General features: G+C 41.9%; 1 protein-coding gene across 2 annotated transcripts in view; it reads left to right on the top strand.

Annotated features, from left to right (window-relative positions):
- Nucleotides 1–18,787, top strand: part of BPTF (bromodomain PHD finger transcription factor) — a gene marked incomplete at both ends in the record, with an annotated part of 131,060 nt that overhangs the window by 29,956 nt on the left and 82,317 nt on the right. For both annotated transcript variants that reach the window (XM_084237060.1, XM_084237061.1), the window contains 2 exons: nt 6,522–7,344; nt 16,552–16,775. In XM_084237060.1, coding sequence (XP_084093186.1) covers nt 6,522–7,344; nt 16,552–16,775 — 1,047 coding nt within the window. The remainder of the gene's footprint in view (nt 1–6,521; nt 7,345–16,551; nt 16,776–18,787) is intronic.

Below are 18,787 nucleotides of genomic sequence, written 5' to 3'. Positions count from 1 at the left end.
ATTTTGTTTCCAGCTTGCCCTTTTTTTTTTTTTTTTTAAGATTTATTTATGTATGCATTGAAGAACTGGGGTTGGTGGGGGGCCGGTGAGAGGATTCACCAGAGAGAGTGTGGAGCAGAGCAGGCGGATTGGCTGAAATAGACTGCTGAGGGGAGTAGCAGGTGAGACAGGAGAGGTCTGCTGCACCTTGTGGGTCAGCTCCCAGGCTAGGGATTGAACTCCTGCTGCAGTGGCTGCTGATAGCTTCATAGTGCTGAGACTTAACCCCTTGCACCACCAGGGAAGCTCTCCAGCTTGACTGTTTTTATAAGCAATATTGAATGACACATGAACAAGAGAAAGTTTCTCTGGAGAAGTGTTTTTCTAACTGAGCTGCAACTAGCTAGTTTTAAAAGCAGAAATAGAATAAAGGTATTAGTATAGGTGGGAAGATGTTAGTATAAGGCATATATAATATAATAAGAGTAGTGTTTTGTAGAATTTTTTTTTTGAGGGGGGAAGGTATATGTGTGCTGGATTGAGATGTAAAATAATGCTCTTCTGGGTCTGGGCAAAGTTTGTAAGCTGATCCCTGGGTTATATATGCACAACTGTAACCTAATTCTACTACTAAATTGCTCTTCCAATTGGTGGTACCAGTTTACAGTCCCATCGGTGATAAACTGATGTATCCCTTGTTCTTCCAATATGGTTGATTGAACTTATAAACCTTTGTCTACTGATGAGAATAAAACAGTATCTCATTGCAGGTTTACTTTGCCCTTTCCTGATAGTGAGGTTGATGTAATCCTTTTTTTAAATTTAATACAGGAAACTTATATAACTTACCTGCTAGGTAATTAGATCAGTCTTAAATGATAATGAATATAACACTCAGTGGCATGTAATAAATACACTTCTATGAGCAGTTGAAATGACTTGCTAACATTACTGATTGACAGCTGAGGAGCTTAAGCGTTTATATTTTATGAGTTTTTCTTCATACATTCATTGTATTCTATGCTCAAGTCTGTAAACCTGAATCTTTGTGTTTTTGGTTTTTTTTTTAAGATTTATTTGTTTATTTATACAAGCACTGGGTACAGTCAGAAGTGCAGGAGGGTGAGAGAATTCACCAGAGCCAGAGCAGGAAGCAGAACAAGCAGATGGACGAAACACACTGCTGAGGGGAGCAGCGGGCGCAGCAGAAGAGGTCTGCGCGCCAAGTGGGACTCTCCTCATCCAGCGGCCAGGGAACGAACCGGCGCTGCAGAGGCTGTGGGCAGCTTCGCAACCCAGTGCTCAACCACTGTGCCACCGGGGAGGCCCTGTTTGTTTGTTTTTTTAAGATTTATTTATTTATGAATACAAGAGCTGGGGTACAGGTCAGAGATGCGGGGGGTGAGAGGCTTCATCAGAAACAGAACAGGCAGACTGACTAAAACACACTGCTGAGAGGAGCAGCAGGCTAGGCAGGAGAGATCCGCTGCACCATGTGGATTTCTCGCTGGCTGGCCCGGGATTGAACTCGTGCTGCAGAGGCTGCGGATTGCTTCACAGTGCGGTGCTCAACCCTTTCGCCACCAGGGAGGCCAAACCTGAATCTTTTTTTCTTTTTTTAAAGATTTATTTATTTATTTATACAAGCACTGGGTGGGTACAGTCAGAAGCGCAGGAAAGTGAGAGAATTCACCAGAGTCAGAGCGGGGAGCAGAGCAGGCCGAAGGACCGAAGTACACTGCTGAGGGGAGCAGCGGGCGGCAGGAGAGGTCTGCGCGCCATGCGGGACCCTCCTCCGGTGGCCGGGGTGCAGCCGGGGATCGAGCCGGGGATCGAACCGGAGCTGCAGAGGCTGTGGGCAGCTTCACAACCCAGCACTCAACCGCTGCACCACCGGGGAGGCCCAAACCTGAATCTTTTAATTTGATATAGTGAGCTTATATTTATATTCATAAGAGACCATCAGTAGTCACTAGTAATAGCATCATTTTATTGATTTGACTATTAATATTTGTTTGCATAGAAACCTGCCCTATTTTTTCTTTTAAAATATTGTAATAAGGATATGTGCATGTGATATTAACAAATGTAAAAAGGTAAAAATGTTAGTCTTCTCCCTCAGTTTTTCTCCCTAGGAGCAAGTACATAGAAAAAATTCCTTTTAATACGCACACCTGAAACTTATATAATGTAATACACTGTTACTTCAGTTTTAAAAAGTGATTCATGTATTATTGAGACATACATACTTTATCACTGTACCCTTTTCTCTTTCTTTTTATGGGTTTCTAATTTCTGTATTCATATGACTTCATTGTTCTGTAACTGGCTTTTCCTCTACTCAGTAATACATCTTAAATCTTCTCATTTTAGCAGATGTGAATTTTACTTTATTTTTTAACTGCTATATTTGATTACATTGTGTCATAATGTATCATAATTCATTTCACTACTGATGTATTTTTTCAGTTGACAAAGACAGAAACAGCACACATACAAAAAAATTAATAGTTTTGAGAAGCTATAGTGCATTAAATATATTAGTACTTAATGCATGTGTGCCTATATCTGTAGGATAAGTTCTGGGAAGAATTGCTGGCTCAAAGAGATATGCAGATCTTTGCCAAATTGCTTTCTAAAAAATTGAATACTTTTATATGCTCAATATTGCTTCATAGTGAACTGACCGGCATTTATGTTAATTTTCAGAAGTGCTCACATTGTTCAGTGCACACAGAACAGCAGATTGAACAGAGGCTATGTTGTGGCTTCCAGCTAGACATCATAGAATGTAGAACTTTTTTGCCTTTCTTCCTTTAATCTGTAAAATCGACAGAAAACTGGCAGACTACAGCTTAATGAAAGCTAAATGAAATGTTAAAAGTTAGAACAGTACACAGGTTATCCAAAAATTTTGAGAATATATGACAGCTGATACTTTCAGATTAGACATTAGAAGTAGATTTTTAAACATTCACTGCTTTCATTGATAGTCTTTAAAGACTCATTTGCCATGTGTCTTGTAATAAAAAGCCTACTCTGTACAGTGTCAGAGACTGTTTTAAATCACTACTCTTTAACTTTCAAGTGACAGAAAACCAACATGTCACTTAAAAGGAGAGTCATTTTGGCTTAGGTGCTTAGGAAATTCAAAGGACAGACTGCCAGGATTCACATTATTAAGACTGTCGCTTAGGGCCTCCCTGGTGGCTCAAGAGGTTAAGACACAGCCTATGAAGCTCTCCACAGCCACTGCAGCACAAGTTCAATCCCAGGCCAGGGAGCTACCCACATGGCACAGCAGACCTCTCCTGACTTGCCCCCCTGCTCCCCTCCACAGTGTAGTTCAGTAGATCCACCTGTTCTGTTCCCCTCTCTGTCTCTGGTGAATCCTCTCACCCCTCACACCTCTGGCCTGTACCCCAGCTCTTGTATGTATAAATAAAAATAAATCTTTCTTTTTTTCAGATTTATTTATTTATTTATACAAGCACTGGGTACAGTCAGAAGTGTGGGAGGGTGAGAGAATTCACCAGAGACAGAGCGGGGAACAGAACAGGCAGACTGACGAAATACACTGCTGAAGGGAGCAGCAGGTGTGGCAGGAGAGGTCTGCACGCCATGTGGGACCCTCGCCAGCGGCCGGGGATCGAACCAGCACTGCAGAGGCTGCAGGCAGCTTCGCAGCCCGGCGCTCAACCACTGCGCCACCAGGGGAGGCCCCCCAAAAAATAAATCTTTAAAGAAAAAACAAACAACAACAACAAGAAAAAAACTACACTATTTAAAAAAAGACTGTCGCTTATCTCTCATGTCTGCTTCTCTCTGCCTTCCTTGTTCCCTTCTTTTCTCGATGGAGGTGGTAGTGGGTTAGCCACAGTTAGTGGCCACCTTCATGGATGGACACAACTTCAGAGTACCTCTTGCTTGGCACCCAAATATAAAATCCCTGGCAAAGACTCTCAGTAGCCTTCCTTGAGCCATGTGTGTCCATGCCAGTGATAGGGAGATGGGCTGCTTGGATTGAGGACCTCATCAGAATCACAGGGCGTGGGGGCATGGAATTCTCTAAAGGAAGTGATGCTGGGCAAATGCTGACAGTCAAAGAAATATGCCAGATTTCCTCCTGTTTGGCATAAGATGGGGAGCTGGAGTAGATACATGAAAAGGTAAATGTTAAAGTAATAGATATGGCTCACAGGCTGCAAGATCTCAGAAGCACCTTGGGGAGTCAGAATGATCTATTGGAGGAAATGGCACTGGAGTTAAACCTCAAAGTGTTGTTAATGTTCCACATCAGTTGATTTTTTTCTCTATATGGTTTACATTTATCCTTTTGTTTGCTCTCCTGGCCACGTTTTTATCTCCTTGATACTTTCAGAAGAGGCCCTACCTCCACGGGTTCTCTCCCCCATCCATTCTGTATGCTGACGCCATAGATACCTGCCCCATTTCTTCTTTTAAAATATCATAAAGATGTGCATGAGATATTAAAAAACATAAAAAGGTAAAAAAAAAAAGGAGTCTTTTTTCCTGTTCCCCAGTTTTGCTGTACACTGGATCATTCTACTCATGTCCCTGCTCTGCTCAGAAAATCTATAGTAGCCCTCATTATAGCCAGAACAAAGTATTATACGAAACCCTAAATCTAACATGTCAGGACCTCTGCGTTTTGGTCCTGAAGCTGGTTTTCTAGCCTTTCCTTCCATAAGCCTGTACTTGGATTCTCTTTGACAGAATTTTGCAAAAACAACTGAAAGGACACAGGTACTGCACCTAGAAGCAGTTTTCTCTAGGTTGCACACTTGTGTTTCTTCTGCCTCCCGCTTCAGTCTTCCTTTTTACTCCTTTTCTGCTTTCTCTCAATTGTACTTGTGTGGGTGATTCCCAGATAATTTCCAGAAGACAGTGAAATAGACTGGATTACCCCATGATGCTTTCTAGCATGGTGTTTCTGTGATTTAATTGAATTTGTGAAAACTGCATCTGTGTCGACAGTGTCACTTTCGTGAGGCTCACCAAGATGGAACAGGCTCCTTTGTCACTGTTGAAGCTCACCAAGCAGTGTCTGGCCCAGAGTGAGCCCATGGCCTTTTTCTACAGAAAGTAAAGGGTATATTTTTATTTGGGAGATGTGTATTCTAGTGAATGTATATTGGGGATGCATCGTGTACATTAAAAAATCTGGTATTTTCTCCTGCCGCCTGCTGCTCCCCTCAGCAGTGTACTTCGGTCCTTCTGCCTGCTCTGCTCCCCACTCTGGCTCTGGTGAATTCACTCACCCTCCCCGCTTCTTACTGTACCCAGTGCTTGTATAAACAAACAAACAAACAAACAAATAAATAAATCTTTAAAAAAAAACAGAAATAGAATTTGGAGAGGGGTTAGGAGTAATCTATGAAAAGGAACTTCACTTTCATAACTCTCTGTGTAAGTACATCTAATTATAAGGTGATTTCTCATTGAGATAAATAAATAATATTGGATTTAAAAAAAAATCTGGTATTTTAGCGTATTTTTTCCCCTCGTGCCACATACCCTTTTTAGTCTGCAGACGGTAAGAGTAACCTTAGAGGTGAGGAGGATACAGGAATGGAGGGTGGGGGGGAGGTAGTCAAGAGGTCACCAGCAACCCCAATCATGATGACTAAAACTTAGCTGCACAAAAATGAATTTAATGTTAATGATCTCACTAAGATTTCTGATGTTTAAAATTACATTTTCCATTCTGTGAACATCGTTGGGGGAAATGTAATAATACAGGTACTGGAATTCAGAACAAACTTTCAAGTTTTTATATACATCAGGGTTTATTACAGACATTAGAGACTTGTTCAGAAGATGAAGTGGTATGTGTGCTTGTTACAAACTAAGCTCTCAAATGCTGTATATTTTGATACATTAATGTACACATTATATTCTTGTGCGTCTTAGGGAGTAAGGGCCTAAAGTTGCCTCACTGACTGCTGAAAAGTATAGCCTGTTGTCTGTTTCCTAGGCGAGCCCCCTTTTTTCTCCCAGCACTGGAGCCCTTTGCTTCTCCTTCCTCCTTCCTGTCTCAGGCTTGACCCTGTGCTTCATGTGGAACTCCCCACTGTATAGCTCTCAGGAAGTGCTCTGGCACAGGGGAGGGGTGCTACACCAGAGAACTTCCTGTCTGTTCTTGAGATGAGCTCTCTTGTGCCTGTTCTCTTACACGGAGTTTCTTTTCTCATATATGTCCTTCTAAATCTTTCACTCATGGTTCCCTATAACCATTAGGTAACCCCTCTGGGTAGTTGAGAGCTGATTATAATTTACAATTTTACTTTTCGTCTAAAATATAATGGGATGAATTTGAATGTACATATTCCTTAGACTTAAACATTGTAGTTAAATTACTGCTTTTTGATATTATTTTAACTTGACAGTTACCAGATAAATAGAACTATCCCTATTTATTTTTTGAGGCGTATGTTCAAATAGGAAAAACTGGGGAACCCTTAGTTTTTATAAATGATGCAGGGTATAGATTAATAATTATATCATTTCTTTTCTTACAGGTAGACGAAAACCAAGAGTACATCGGCCTCGTTCCCCAATATTGGAAGAAAAAGACATCCCACCCCTTGAATTTCCCAAGTCCTCTGAGGATTTAATGGTGCCTAATGAGCATATAATGAATGTCATTGCCATTTATGAGGTACTGCGGAACTTTGGCACTGTTTTGAGGTTATCTCCTTTTCGCTTTGAGGACTTCTGTGCAGCTCTGGTGAGTCAAGAGCAGTGCACACTTATGGCAGAGATGCATGTTGTACTTTTGAAAGCAGTTTTGCGTGAAGAAGACACTTCCAATACTACCTTTGGACCTGCTGATCTGAAAGATAGCGTCAATTCCACACTGTATTTCATCGATGGGATGACGTGGCCGGAGGTGCTGCGGGTGTACTGTGAGAGTGACAAGGAGTACCATCACGTTCTTCCTTACCAAGAAGCAGAGGACTATCCTTACGGACCCGTGGAGAACAAAATCAAAGTTCTGCAGTTCTTAGTTGATCAGTTTCTTACCACAAATATCGCTCGTGAGGAGTTGATGTCTGAAGGAGTGATCCAGTACGACGACCACTGTAGGGTTTGTCACAAACTTGGGGATTTGCTCTGCTGCGAGACGTGTTCGGCAGTATACCATTTGGAGTGTGTGAAGCCACCTCTGGAGGAGGTGCCAGAGGACGAGTGGCAGTGTGAAGTCTGTGTGGCACACAAGGTGCCTGGTGTGACTGACTGCGTTGCTGAAATCCAAAAAAACAAACCGTACATTCGACACGAACCTATCGGATATGACAGAAGTCGGAGGAAATACTGGTTCTTAAACCGAAGACTCATCATGTAAGTAAATGTGGTCGACAGAGCTGACGTAGCAGAGCTGTGCTTCTGATGCGATACATGCCTGTGTGACCTAATGAGTTGTTTAAAGAATTTCTGATTATACGAATATGTGCATTGATACAGTTTTTAAAACTGTAACAGGAAAGTAGATAAAAAAATCAAGATACACACCATTCTCGTCAATGCTTAGGATGGGAAATAGGACAGTATTAGGTAGGCTGCTACTCTCAATCTTTCCCCTGTTGTATTCCCTGTAGTCGACCTCGAGGTCATCTTTGCCTCAACTTTGGTATTAGGATTTTGTGGTTTCTCTTTTTGGTTTTACTGTGTCTGTATATACATGGAGCAGCAGGAACAGCCAGCTGTCTAAGGAAAGATCAGTTTTGCCATGACTGGTTGCAGGATCCCAGGAGAATCTAAGCTTGATATGTAGGTCTTAGTCTGACTTCAGCTCTCCAGAGGGTTTCTTTCTTTTTCTTTTTTCTAAATTTCTTTTATTTTATTTATGCATACAAGAGCTGGGGTATGGACCAGAGGTGTGGGGGTTGAGAGGATTCACCAGTGACACAGTGGGGAGCAGAACAGGCAGACTGACTGAAATACACTGCTGAGGGGAGCAGCAGGCGAGACAGGAGAGGTCTGCTGCGCCATGTGGGTCAGCTCCCTGGCTGGGCACTGATCTTGTACTGCAGTGGCTGCTAATAGCGTCATAGTGCTGAGATTTAGCCCCTTGTGCCACCAGGGAGGGCCCTCTCCAGAGGATTTCTAAGAGGCTCTTGAGGCCAGGTCAGTGGGAAGGCCAGGGCAGTGGAGGGTATCAGGCAGGGTTATAGTGTGTACGTGGCCATCCTGTAGAAATATGGTCGGAGGGAGAGGGCTACTTTATATTTTCAATTTCTAACCTTTTTTTTTTTTAATTTTAAAAAAAGATTTATTATTTATCATACGAGAACTGGGGTACAGGCTAAGGTATGGGGGGGTGAGAGGATTCACCAGAGACAGAGTAGGGAAGAAAACAGGCAGACCAACCGAAATACACTGCTGAGGGGGGCAGCGGCCAAGTCAGAAGAGTCATGTGGGTAGCTCCCTGGCTGGGGATCGAACTCGTGCTGCAGTGGCTGCAGATGGCTTCATAGGTTGTGTCTTCACCCTTTGCGCCACCAGGGAGGCCCACAATTTCTAAAGTCTTCAAAGCCTTCTTCCAGCACTCAGAATTAGAACAAGTCAGAAAATCTTTGATGTGATGAAATGAGTGTGAGAGCTGGACGTGGAGAGGGCAACAGGGATTTCATCAGTCCATGGTCAGGCCAAGCCAGGGAGAGATGTTTGTCAGCCAGGCTCCTCTCTAGTTTGTGAAGGTGGTACAAAGTAAGCAGAGATCTCCAAAATTTTGTGCAGTTGTCTTTTTGCTTTCCTGTTGAGAAATCTGAATCCTTATTCAGATCTTTGTGCATGACTGGTTTGAACTTGTGTGGGTCTGTTTTCATCCAGTGGTGTTCAGTGGGCACTTTCAATCTGGCAGTTGAGTCCTTTGGTTCTGAGAACTTCTCTTAAGGACTTCTTTCTCTCCTTTTCTAGAAGATTTCCATGTACTATTCAGTTTTTCTATTGTATCATATTTTTATTTTCTAAATATACTTTTGCTCTTAGAATCTCCCTTTTTTGTATAGTCTCTTTCTTCTAAGTTACTTTTTCCTGATACTTGTTTTGGTCTGTCTCTTTCATCCTCAGATGACTGTTAATTTTTAATTTTCTGCTCCTGGTTAACTTTGTGGACTGTACAGCTGGAATGTTTCAGATTGGAAACTCTGAGCAAGTGGATAGGTCTTACCAATATTGAACTTAACCCCTGGAGGCCTCCCCTGGGGGCGCAGGCAGTTGAGAGCCTGCTGTGAAGCTGTCCACAGCGGTGGTTCGATCCCTGCCGGCCAGCAAGGGTCCCACATGTCATGGCAGACCTCTCCTGTGGTGCCCACTGCCCACCTCAGCAGTGTATTTTGTCTGCCTGTTCTGTTCCCTGCTCTGTCTCTGTGAATCCTCCCACATCTGGCCTGTACCCTGGTTCTTGTATGCATGAATAAATAAATCTTTTTAAAAAAAAAAAAGGAACTTAGCCACTGGGTCATTTTTTTAATCTTTTATTGGGAATTCCTGATGTCACTATCTTTAGGGCCTTCCTCTTGAGCTGTTAAGCTGACCCAACGATGCTTTTTCCAGTGTTCTGCTTGGGAGCTTGAGGGTTTGGTTGGCTGAGTGGTAGTAGTGGGCTGCGCTGTACAGCACCCTGGTTTTCTGTGTAGTGCCTTAGTTCACACCCGAGCCTGGTGCTGCTAGGTAAAGAGAACCTTAATTTTTCCTCCTTTAGAGACAAACCTTTAGTGGCTTGAAGATGATGCATGGACCGGGAATCTGTTCCTTCTCTGCTGCAGATAGATACTCCCCTGCCCATTTCAGTGCTTCTCCCGCATTGTGATAGTTGGTTCTCAACTTCACCTTCTTGATTTGCCATTGGGTTTTCTTGGCTCTACTAAAAAATACACATCTGCTTTTCTTCTTACAATTTTTTTTTCTGCCCTGCTGTCTTTGTGAATTTATGTCTTTTAAAATATTTCTTTAGTGTTTAGTTTTAAGCAGGTTTTCAGGAGGGACCAACGTGAGAGTTATGGATTTGGTCTGCCACCTTATCCAGGTAGTAACGAAGCTTTAAAATGCATATTTTGTGTCCTTTGTTTTGGATCAGCTATTTATAAAAACCTGTAACTTCTGTCTTGCCCGAAGCCTCTCAGTTATCTGGCCATGGCGCTTATTGTGCCATCTCTTCAGTATCTTGCTGGGACGTGGCAGCCTGGACACTCTGGGCAAGCGCATTATAAGCAGTGGGACAACTGTCCCCATGTTTTGGTTTGAAGTTAAATGTATTTCATCTTAAGTGAAAACTCAGTGGCACTGACTGTCACTCCATCTCAAATGCCTCTAGAAAGGGCTAAGAGGCATCAGAATTGCAGTGAACAAATTAAGAAATAAATGAAATTTCTTCCGTGCTCCTAATCTGCGCTTTCCTGCTTCCCTTCCCTTTCTGCGCCTTTCATGTTCACTCTCGCCGCCCTTGCTTCCCTCCTCACGCTGCCCTTCTGAGCCAGAGAGAGACCACAGGTGCTTTGTCACATCTAGGTAGATGCTGACATCTTGTAAAAGCTTACCACACAGTAATCAGTGTTCTGGGCCTTGGCTTTAGGGGCCTGTAGGTGGAAGTAGTTGGTGATGAGCTAATAGTAACAACAGCAGCATTTGTCATTCAGTTAATAGGTGTCTCACAATGTCCTAAACATTTTATGGTTTTTAATTTTTTCTCATTAATCTGTGCAATACTTCAATAATGTAGGAATTATTTTTATTTGTGTTTTCTAGATGAAGAAAGTAAAGCTCAGGGAGGTTAAATAACGTGCCCTCAGGCATACCCAAAACGCTCTTAGGAAGTGGAACCTGGAATTTTCTTTCAGTGCCTATTTATATAATATTGTCAATAACTCATTTTGTGCAGTAGTCTAGTTCCTAGCCATCATCTTGAGATGTCTGCAGCTTGCATTTGTTTCAGCTGTTTTAATCAATGCTTATCATTGGGACGGGAGGAAGCAAATGCACTGGTCTAACCGTACTGTGTATTTCTGAGATCTTTTGGAATCTGAGGTAAAATACCAACAATGATGTAAACCAGTGGTACATCAAGAAAAGATTTAAAAAATAAAATCTGAGGTAAAGGGATTTTAAGAAAATATGAGGGCCTCCCTTGTGGCGCAAGGGGTTAAGATGCAGCATTATGAAGTTATCCGCAGCCACTGCAGCACGAGTTCCATCCCTGGCCAGGGAGCTACCCACATGGTGCAACAGACCTCTCCGGACTCGCCCGCTGCTCCCCTTAACAGTGTATTTCAGTCAATCTGCCTGTTCTGCTCCCCACTGTGTCTCTGGTGAATCCTCTCATCCCCATACCTCTGGCCTGTACCCCATTTCTTGTATGCATAAATAAATCTTAAAAAGAGAATATGAAGTAAGTGGTGTTTCAAAAATGAAAATCTGCTTCCTGATAAGTCATTATCAATATCTAAAACAGGGCCTCCCTGGTGACGCAGTGATTGAGCACTGGTTTGCGAAGCTGCCTGCAGCCTTGCAGCCTCTGCAGTGCCGGTTCGATCCCCGGCTGCTCCCCGGCCACCAGAGGAGGGTCCCACATGGCGCGCAGACCTCTCCTGTCGCCGGCTGCTCCCCTCAGCAGTGTACTTTGGTCCTTCTGCCTGCTCTGCTCCCCGCTCTGGCTCTGGTGAATTCTCTCACCCTCCCCACGCTTCTGACTGTGCCCAGTGCTTGTATAAATAAATAAATAAACAATATATAAAACAGTGCTCAGGCAAGCAGGGCGGAGCCCTTTGCATATCGTTAAATAAGTGTAGACCTTTGAAATTACACATAGTTAGCCTTGAAGCACCGTGGATGGAATTTTGATGCATTATTGATGAAATTAAATAATCTGCTTTTCTAGGTTGAACAATTATAAGAAAGAAATTTTTTTGGTCTAATGAGTTTCATAGTGCTCAAAAGAGTTCAGCTGAGATACATATGTAATTTCCTGAAAGGGAGGTTTATTACTTTATCTTCATATCATTTGATGTTATGTTCTCCGTGCCAGCTGTCTACTAGGAGCAAGATTATCTCAGGGAATGAGCAGACCTTTGCTTCCCTTGGCTTCCTGTGTCCGATCTTAGCTCTAGAGGCTGAAAGTCCCAGGCCAGGGCAACAGCGTGGCTGGGGGTAGCTCTCCTCCAGACTCTAGGCTTCACCCTGTGTCCTTACCTGGTGGAGGGCCATAAGATATGTATGGTAGCAAAACTAAGCTTATTTGCTTTAAAAGCTTTATTTTTTTTTTTTTTTAATTTTTTTTTTTTAAATTTTATAGAGGCATGTTTATTTTATATTTATTTATTTGTTTGTTTGTTTTGTTTATACATGCACTGGGTACAGTCAGAAGCGCGGGAGGGTGAGAGAGTTCACCAGAGCCAGAGCGGGGAGCAGAGCAGGCAGAAGGACCGAAGGACACTGCTGAGGGGAGCAGCGGGCGGCAGGAGAGGTCTGCGCGCCATGTGGGACCCTCCTCCGGTGGCCGGGGAGCAGCCGGGGATCGAACCGGTGCCGCAGAGGCTGCGGGCAGCTTCGCAACCCAGCGCTCAACCGCTGCGCCACTGGGGAGGCCCTGCTTTAAAAGCTTTAATTGTAGTTCTTCAGATAGTCTTTTTTCTTCTTCTTATTTATTTATTTATTTATTTATTTATTTATTTATTTATTTATTTATTTATTTATTTATTTAAGCATATAAGCACTGGGTACAGTCAGAAGCGCGGGAGGGTGAGAGAATTCACCAGAGTCAGAGCGGGGAGCAGAACAGGCAGACTGACGAAGTACACTGCTGAGGGGAGCAGCGGGCGGCAGGAGAGGTCTGTGTGCCATGTGGGACCCTCGCCTGGCGGCCGGGGATTGAACCAGCGCTGCAGAGGCTGTGGGCAGCTTCGCAACCCAGCGCTCAACCGTTGCGCCACCGGGGAGGCCCAGATAGTCTTTTTTCTTAATGCGTAATGAAGTACACAAAAAGTTAATGTGCATTTCAGCCAAAACAAATCTTTTTTTCTTTCTTTGACACTTAGATTATTTTCTTTGTGAAGTTGAATACAAAATTTTAAATAGCATTATTCACTGATAAGTGTTCTTTGTTAATAATTTGAATAAATCTGAAAGATTTTGCATCTTTTATCAAAAGTAGATTAAAACTATTTCAGTTTAAGTGCCCCCTTGTGGTAGATTAAATGTGGACTCGTGGTGAAGGTTTTCAAGCCATGTGACTGCTCAGTTGACACCATGTGGAGATTTGGTCTGTGCTCTCCCTGGAAGCCCACACTTAAAATGACTAGTCAGTGGACCTGTTGCCCACCCCGGGCATGCCTTAAACAGGATGGGGCAGTGTTTTTCCATTGTTGGTTTTATTTGTTTGATTCTCATTTAAAAGTACTTGTGTGGATTAGTGAAGCATAAAATAGAAGAAATGTTTTTTTACGTGAGCTTACCTGAGGACCAGAGTGATACAGCAAACATCCTCAAGAGCGCGACTTTTTCTTCTTTTCTTTAAAATGTTTTTATTGAAGGAACATTAGCTGGTAACTTTATATAGATTAGAAGCCAATTTTAATCCAGTATAGAAGTAGGCCAGTCTTTCTTAAGATATTTCTTTTATCCTGTCAAATCTGTGCTCTGAAATTGGGAAATTTGGTAAAATAAGGATTGCCAAATTAGATGGCACTCTCCATTCTGAATAAAATTACTTTGAACACACCACTGAAAAACTATATGTAATTTTCATTTTCCAAATGATTAAATTGACCTTTAGCCTATAAGATTTCTAGCCTCACCTCCCCATTCTAGCTATATGCTACCTATGTACTTGCTGGGAAACCTCCATCTTGTAACCCTTCTGCGCTTGTCCAGTCTGTATGTCCGGCAGCCCACATTGCAGGCGCCTCAAGCACAGCGTATCTGGAACCGAATCCATCGTTTCCCCCATTACTTGGCCTTCACCTCGTGTTCCATCTTGGCAAATGGGATCACTGTTCTACCAGGTGCTTAATTTGAGACCTGGGAATGGCCTTTTGTCCTGTATTGTTTGTTACACCTTTTAATTACTGCTGAAACATTAAATCGGTTATTGTCCATTCTCACCGACCCTCCCATGATACAAGCGCGCATCATCTCCATTAGACTAGTTTAGTAGCCTCCAAACTGATCTGAATGTAGCTTCTCATTCCCCAGTTCTAGTCTCTGTTCTGCATGTAAATAATTTTTAGAATAGCAATTCTGATCAGGTTTCCTTTGCCCTGAGTTGAAAAATCTGTCAGTTGCTTCCAGAAGGTTCGTGGTTTTAAAGAAAGCTTTCAAAATTTGTTTTGTTTAATGCTTCCCACTCCCCAAAGCAAAAAAAAAGCAAACTAGAGTGCACAAAGATCTTTTGTCTAATTTATCTTTCAAGTCTCAGCCTGCGTATACTATTTCCTAGGGCATTCTTTCCCGAAACTGTTCTCCTTCATGCACCCTCAAACACTTTGCCGTTTTTTTGTTTCTTTTTTTTTTTAACACCCATCCCACTTGTAACTATTTGTTTTAAGGTAGATATCACATACTTCATAGGAGGAAAGTAATAGCAACTTTGCAACCACTAGGTGCTGGCAGTTTACTAAGCACTTTACATATTTTAACTCATTCAGTCCTCACAACAGCATTTTGACACAAGTACTTCCAATCTGTGTTTTCAAGGCAGTCAAAGGCTTTTTCTATCAAGTGCCTCAGAATTTTTACAGCCTTTTCCAATCACCTAACTCTGAAGCCATTCCACATTTTTAGGTATTTGCTATAGCAACACTCCATTTCTTGGTACCAAAATCTGTATTTGTTTTCTAGGGCTTCCATAACAAATTACCATAAATGAAAACAACAGGAATGTATTCTCTCACCCTTCTGGAGACCGGAAATTTGAAATCATGGTGTCAACAAGCTATTTCTTTTTTTTTTTCCCCCAAAGATTTATTTATTTATTTTATATAAGAAACAGGGTACAGGCCAGATGCGCGTTAGGGTGAGAGGATTCACCAGAGACAGAGCGGGGAACAGAACTGGCAGACTGATGAAATACACTGCTGAGGGGAGCAGCGGGCACAACAGGAGAGGTCTGACCCTCCATGTGGGACCCTCGCCGGCCAGGATTGAATCGGTGCTGCAGAGGCTGCAGACGGCATCACAATGCGGCGCTCAACCTCCTGCGCTACCAGGGGAGCCCAACAAGCTATTTCTAAAGAAGCAATTCCAATATAGGACAGACTGCCATATGAAGTAGTGAATTAAAATGAAGAGTTCTTTGTTAAGGTGAACATTCTGCAGATGCCAGTATGGACTAAGTCAGCTTTTCGGGGCCCCTTCAAAAGTCTTGCTTGCAAAAAAGACAGAATGTTCATTTAATTAAATTTATTCCATAATATCTCATTTCATGTTGAAATCTTGTGCTTGTAAATTGTTTTTTATCCAAAAAAGAGAGAGAGAGAGAGAGAAGGATGTGATATAGAGTATATTTCTTGTTCCATTGATATTTGTAGATATTTCTGGGTAAAGGGGGGAAAAACAAGGCTGTCTTTCAACATCTTTTTAACAGGAGAATCCTTAAGATTGGTATTTTAGAAAATAAAAAATCAGGGCCTCCCTGATGGCACAAGGGGTTAAGCACCACACTGTGAAGCAGTCCACAGCCTCTGCAGCACGAGTTCGATCCCTGGCCGGCCAGAGAGAAACCCACATGGCAAGCAGACCTCTCCTGTCTCGCCTGCTGCAGTGTATTTCAGTCATTCAGCCTGTTCTGTTCCCCACTCTGTCTCTGGTGAATCCTCTCATCCCCCGCATCTCTGGCCAGCCCTTGTATGCATAAGTAAATAAATCTTTAAAAAAAAAAAAAAGAAAGAATCAGGTTGTCCTGTAACTCTTAAGTTCAATTAAAGTCCAGTAGGTACTTTCTGATTCGATATTGTTGATTAATTTTTGATATTTGATATGGTTAAAGCTTATTGATTAGAGGATTGACATTTTAAAAATTGCAAACAGAAACAAGACATTGTCATTACTTGGTCATAAGAAGTCAGTAGAAATACCCACTAGAAAGTAAAATCTAGAGATTTAAAAATGATTTTTTTAAATTTTCATAAAACACTTCTAACAAAAATATACTAATCTCTTCTTGCCAGATGTTTATTTGAAAGAGCAAAGCTTGATAGCGCTGAGACTTTAACCCCTGCGCCACCAGGGAGGCCCCATACCCTCTGAATTTTGAGATCCTCAGTGTATCGGGTTTTAGATATCCTTCCTCATTGCTGTACTGATTTGTCTTCCCCTACCACTACTCCCAAATTATTTTACCCTAAGCTGTTGTGAGCTAGGAAATAAAAATTATAGAAGTTGCTCAAATAAATTAAGAGTAATTTGATTTAGAGGAGATCTTTTGTGGGCAAATATTAAGCTTTAGTTCACAAACTTGGTGTGTTACCTATTTTAGCTTTCACTGGATAGATAAAATTGTCAGAATAGTGTTGTCATGTCTAATTTAGTGTTTCTGTACTTTTTTTTAAACAGAGAAGAAGATACAGAAAATGAAAATGAAAAGAAAATTTGGTACTACAGTACAAAAGTCCAACTTGCAGAATTAATTGATTGTCTAGACAAAGATTACTGGGAAGCAGAGCTCTGCAAAATTCTTGAAGAAATGCGTGAAGAAATCCACAGGCACATGGATATAACCGAAGACCTGACCAATAAGGCTCGGGGCAGCAACAAATCCTTTCTGGCGGCAGCTAATGGTGAGAGTGAAATTTTCTCATTTTACTGTATGTTAAATTTGAGATAAACTTTCAACATTAAAATGACTACAAAAATTGAAAACATTAAAAATGTTTTAAAATGGTTTATTTATTTTATGCATACAAGAGTTTGGGGTACAGGCCAGAGGTGCGGGAGGTGAGAGGATTCACCTGAGACAGAGTGGGGAACAGAACAGGCAGATTGACCGAAGTACACTGCTGAGGGGAGCAGCGGGTGAGACAGGAGAGGTCTGCTGTGCCATGTGGATTTCTCTCTGGCCTGCCGGGTTTCTCTCTCATGCTACAGAGGCTGCGGATTGCTTCCTAGTGTGGTGCTTAACCCCTTGCACCACCAGGTTGCCCGAAAACATTAAAATTTTGAAGTATATGTATTTTACTTTAATTTTATTTCATTTTCCCAAGAAAACCTTGTTCATCCCAACATAAATCAGGAATGCTATGCATTTTGGTGTCTTTTTTTTTTTTTTTTTTTTTTTTTTTTTCATTTTAGTGTCTTGACCGTTTCTTGTGGCTTGCTTAATTTAAGAATCTTACCACACCTACTGGGGAGTCCTTCCCTCCCCCACCTTTTCAATTGAGGTAATATTGTCTTACAACGCTGTATATGTTTTAGGAGTTACAGGCTAACACCTCTTCAGGTGCCACACCAGCCCCGCCTCCACAGTACTAATAACCCCCACCACAGTTCATTTGAGTCCTGCTTTTTATTATGAGAAGTAAAATTCTTCAAAAGCTTACTGTTTGCAGGCTTCCCCTGGTGGCGCAGGTGGTTGAGCGAAGCACTGTGAAGCTGTCCACAGCCTCTGCAGCACGGGTTCAATCCCAGCTGGCTGGGGAGATACCCACATGGCACAGCAGACCTCTCCTGTCTCGCCCGCTGCTCCCCTCAGCAGTGTATTTCATCAGTCTGCTTGTTCTGTTCCCCACTCTGTCTCTGGTGAATCCTCTCACCCTCCTGCACATCTGGCCTGTACCCCAGTTGTGTGCATGAATAAATAAATCTTTTTTAAAAAATGAAAGTTTACTGTTTGCTTTTAAAAAACAAAATCTTTTATTTTAGAATTTAGAATTACAGAAAAGTTGCCAACATAGCACAGGAACTCCATATTCCCTGTATCAGATTTCCTCCCTTTTTAATATCTTACATTGGTGTGGTACAGTTGTCATAACTAATGAACCAATACTGATACATTGGCATTAATTTGGATTTCCTTAGTTTTTATCTAATGTCCTTTCTCTGTGTCATGTTCCTGACCAGGGCACTAGATTCTTAAGTCTTTTTAGGTTCCTCAGGATGGTTACAGTTTCTTAGGCATTCTTTATTTTTGATGACCTTGATCGTTTTGAGGAATAATGGTCAGATATTTAGTAAATGCCCTCAGTGTGGATGGGGTGTCTTAGGTCTTCCCATCGTTAGCACGTTAGGGCTTATTGATTGGGGTGAGGAATACCACAGAGGTAAAGCACCATTCTCCTCACCATGTTATGAGCACCTGCTGTCAATGTGTTTCATCACCGATGATGTTATCCTTGATCGTGAGGTTGAGGTAGTGTTTGTCAGGCTTTCCCCCTGTAAAACTACTCCTCTCACTCATATTGTGTTTTTGGTAGAAAGTCACTATGCTCAGCCCACACTTAGTGGGTAAGCAGTCATACTCCACTTTCTTTGGCGGAAATTGGGATTTTTCAGTCCAGATAGTTTATCTAGTCTCCATCTATTTATTCACTCATTTATGTAAGTATAGAGTTATGGATTTTTTTTTCATATTTTGGGTTATAATTCAGTACTACCCCACTAATTTTATTTTTTTTCTTTTTTTTTTAATTTTTTTTTCTTTTTTTTTTTTTTTTATAGAGGCATGTTTTATTTATTTATTTGTTTGTTTGTTCGTTTGTTTCGTTTATACATGCACTGGGTACAGTCAGAAGCGCGGGAGGGTGAGAGAATTCACCAGAGCCAGAGCCTACCCCACTAATTTTATAGCTCAACT

Source organism: Talpa europaea (assembly GCF_964194135.1).
Source record: "Talpa europaea genome assembly, chromosome: 7".
In the NCBI taxonomy this organism is placed as follows: Eukaryota; Metazoa; Chordata; class Mammalia; order Eulipotyphla; family Talpidae; genus Talpa; species Talpa europaea.
Note: the sequence above shows the minus strand (reverse complement) of the source record. Positions and strands in the feature narration are given on the sequence as shown.